The following is a 1,645-nucleotide window of genomic DNA, read 5'->3' as shown; positions in this document are numbered from 1 at the left end:
AATATGTCCTCTTCTGTGCCTGGGTCCATCACCTCTCTATCAGGAGATGGGTAGCATGTTTCATTATAGGCCATACCTACCTAGTCAGTTCCATTGATTGTTTTTTTCTACTAGTTAATAAATACAAAATAGTTTTTTTTTTTCAATGATTGCTGCTTTTGAGTATGAGGTGAGCTTTGGTCATATTAGGGTCCCTTTATTCCTTTTTTATTTCATGATTTCCTCTGAGATTTCTTTTCCCTTTTCTTCCTTCATATGATTTGTTCATAGTTTGTCTAGTTCTCTAAATTAAACCCTTGGTAGTTTGATTGATACAAAACTAAAGTTGGAAATTAGGTTAGGTAGTATCTCCAGATTTAACTCCTCAGTGGTATTGAGCTTTGCATGTCTAGATACTGGTCTCTTCTCTGACCATCTCCACACTTTAGGAAGGGTCTTCCAGGCCCTGCAATGGCAGCTGTGAGAGGCTTTTCAAATGACTCTGGGGCTGGAGTAAGCCCTGCAGTCAAAGTTGTGCTGTGGTTTCCTAAGGCTCACTTCTTTCTTCCGCTCATTCTAACCACCACACCCAATGCCTTTGTGGGGGATGGACAGGCATCACAGCTTTCAGGCTTCTTAAAGACAGTTCCCTCTGTGCAGAAGTCATCCATTTAGACATAATCAACTTTGGGTTTAGCTGCCTGGACCTCACTACACCTCCTGAAGCCTGTTCTTTACTCTTCTAGAGCAGGCAGGATGTTTATCAGGCCCCCCAATACTCTTGCCAGGGCCTATCTTCTGGAATTACTCCTTTCCATTATACCAGGTATTTCTGTTCTTATCCTGCTCTTCCCCTCTTCCTGGACCTCTGTGTCGAATAAACTTTCTAATGAGTTCCCAGATATTTCTTTTCCTCTGTGTTCCCTATTCTTCTTTCATTTGTGGTCTGGGTGCTTAGCTTAGACTTTCCTTACTTTCAGTTATCTGGGTTCTTCTCCTGGGCACCCAGCTCCCCAGGATTTCTGTCTTGTTCTCACAATTTTCCTTCCAAGTTGACTCAGTGGAGGACTAACCTTACTGTCGTATATGTTTCTTGCAGGATTCTGGGCCCAGGTGCAGCTGGTGGAGACAGGTGGCAAATTGATCCATGAGGGTCAGTCTGTGACCCTGACCTGTACAGCTTCAGGGCTCAGCTTTAAAGACTTTGCCATGTCCTGGCACAAAAGCTCTGGCACTGGAGGCTCAAAGGAGTTTGTGGCCAGTATCACGGCTGGGAGAGGCAGTACCAAGGAGTACAGGGAGGACATAAAGGGTAGAGCTTTCATTTTCAGGAAAAATGAGGCCAACACAGTCTCCTTGACCCTGCACCAGGTACAGAAGGAAGACTCTGGCATCTACTACTGTGCTAGCCTCACCATATTAGGGCCAAGGCAGAGGCCCTGACATAAACCTACCAGGCCTGAACTGAAACTGAGACCACAGCTGCTGCTGCTTTACCTAAAGAATTAACCCACATGAGAGACCTTGTACTGGTTCTGCTAGTGTATGTGCATGTTATTGCATGAGAAACAGAGAGAGGGAGAGAGGGGAGGAGGAGGAGAAGGAAAGGGGAGAGAGAAAGAGAGAGAGAGAGAGAGAGAGAGAGAGAGAGAGAGAGAGAGAGAGA

General features: G+C 45.3%; 1 protein-coding gene across 1 annotated transcript in view; it reads left to right on the top strand.

The window, feature by feature from the left end:
• Positions 1–735: 735 nt before the first annotated feature.
• The window catches only part of LOC138167887 (uncharacterized), a 39,151-nt gene continuing 38,241 nt past the window's right edge, over positions 736–1,645 (top strand). Inside the window, exons 1-2 of the mRNA XM_069096860.1 lie at positions 736–805; positions 1,079–1,388. Of these exons, the coding sequence (XP_068952961.1) occupies positions 736–805; positions 1,079–1,388 (380 nt within the window). The remainder of the gene's footprint in view (positions 806–1,078; positions 1,389–1,645) is intronic.

This window comes from Petaurus breviceps, unplaced genomic scaffold (assembly GCF_028583685.1).
Source record: "Petaurus breviceps papuanus isolate PSGF00001 unplaced genomic scaffold, PetGlider_PUasm1.0 318, whole genome shotgun sequence".
NCBI classification, from domain to species: Eukaryota; Metazoa; Chordata; class Mammalia; order Diprotodontia; family Petauridae; genus Petaurus; species Petaurus breviceps.
The sequence above is the reverse complement of the archived record's forward strand: the minus strand, read 5'-3'. Positions and strand labels throughout refer to the sequence as shown.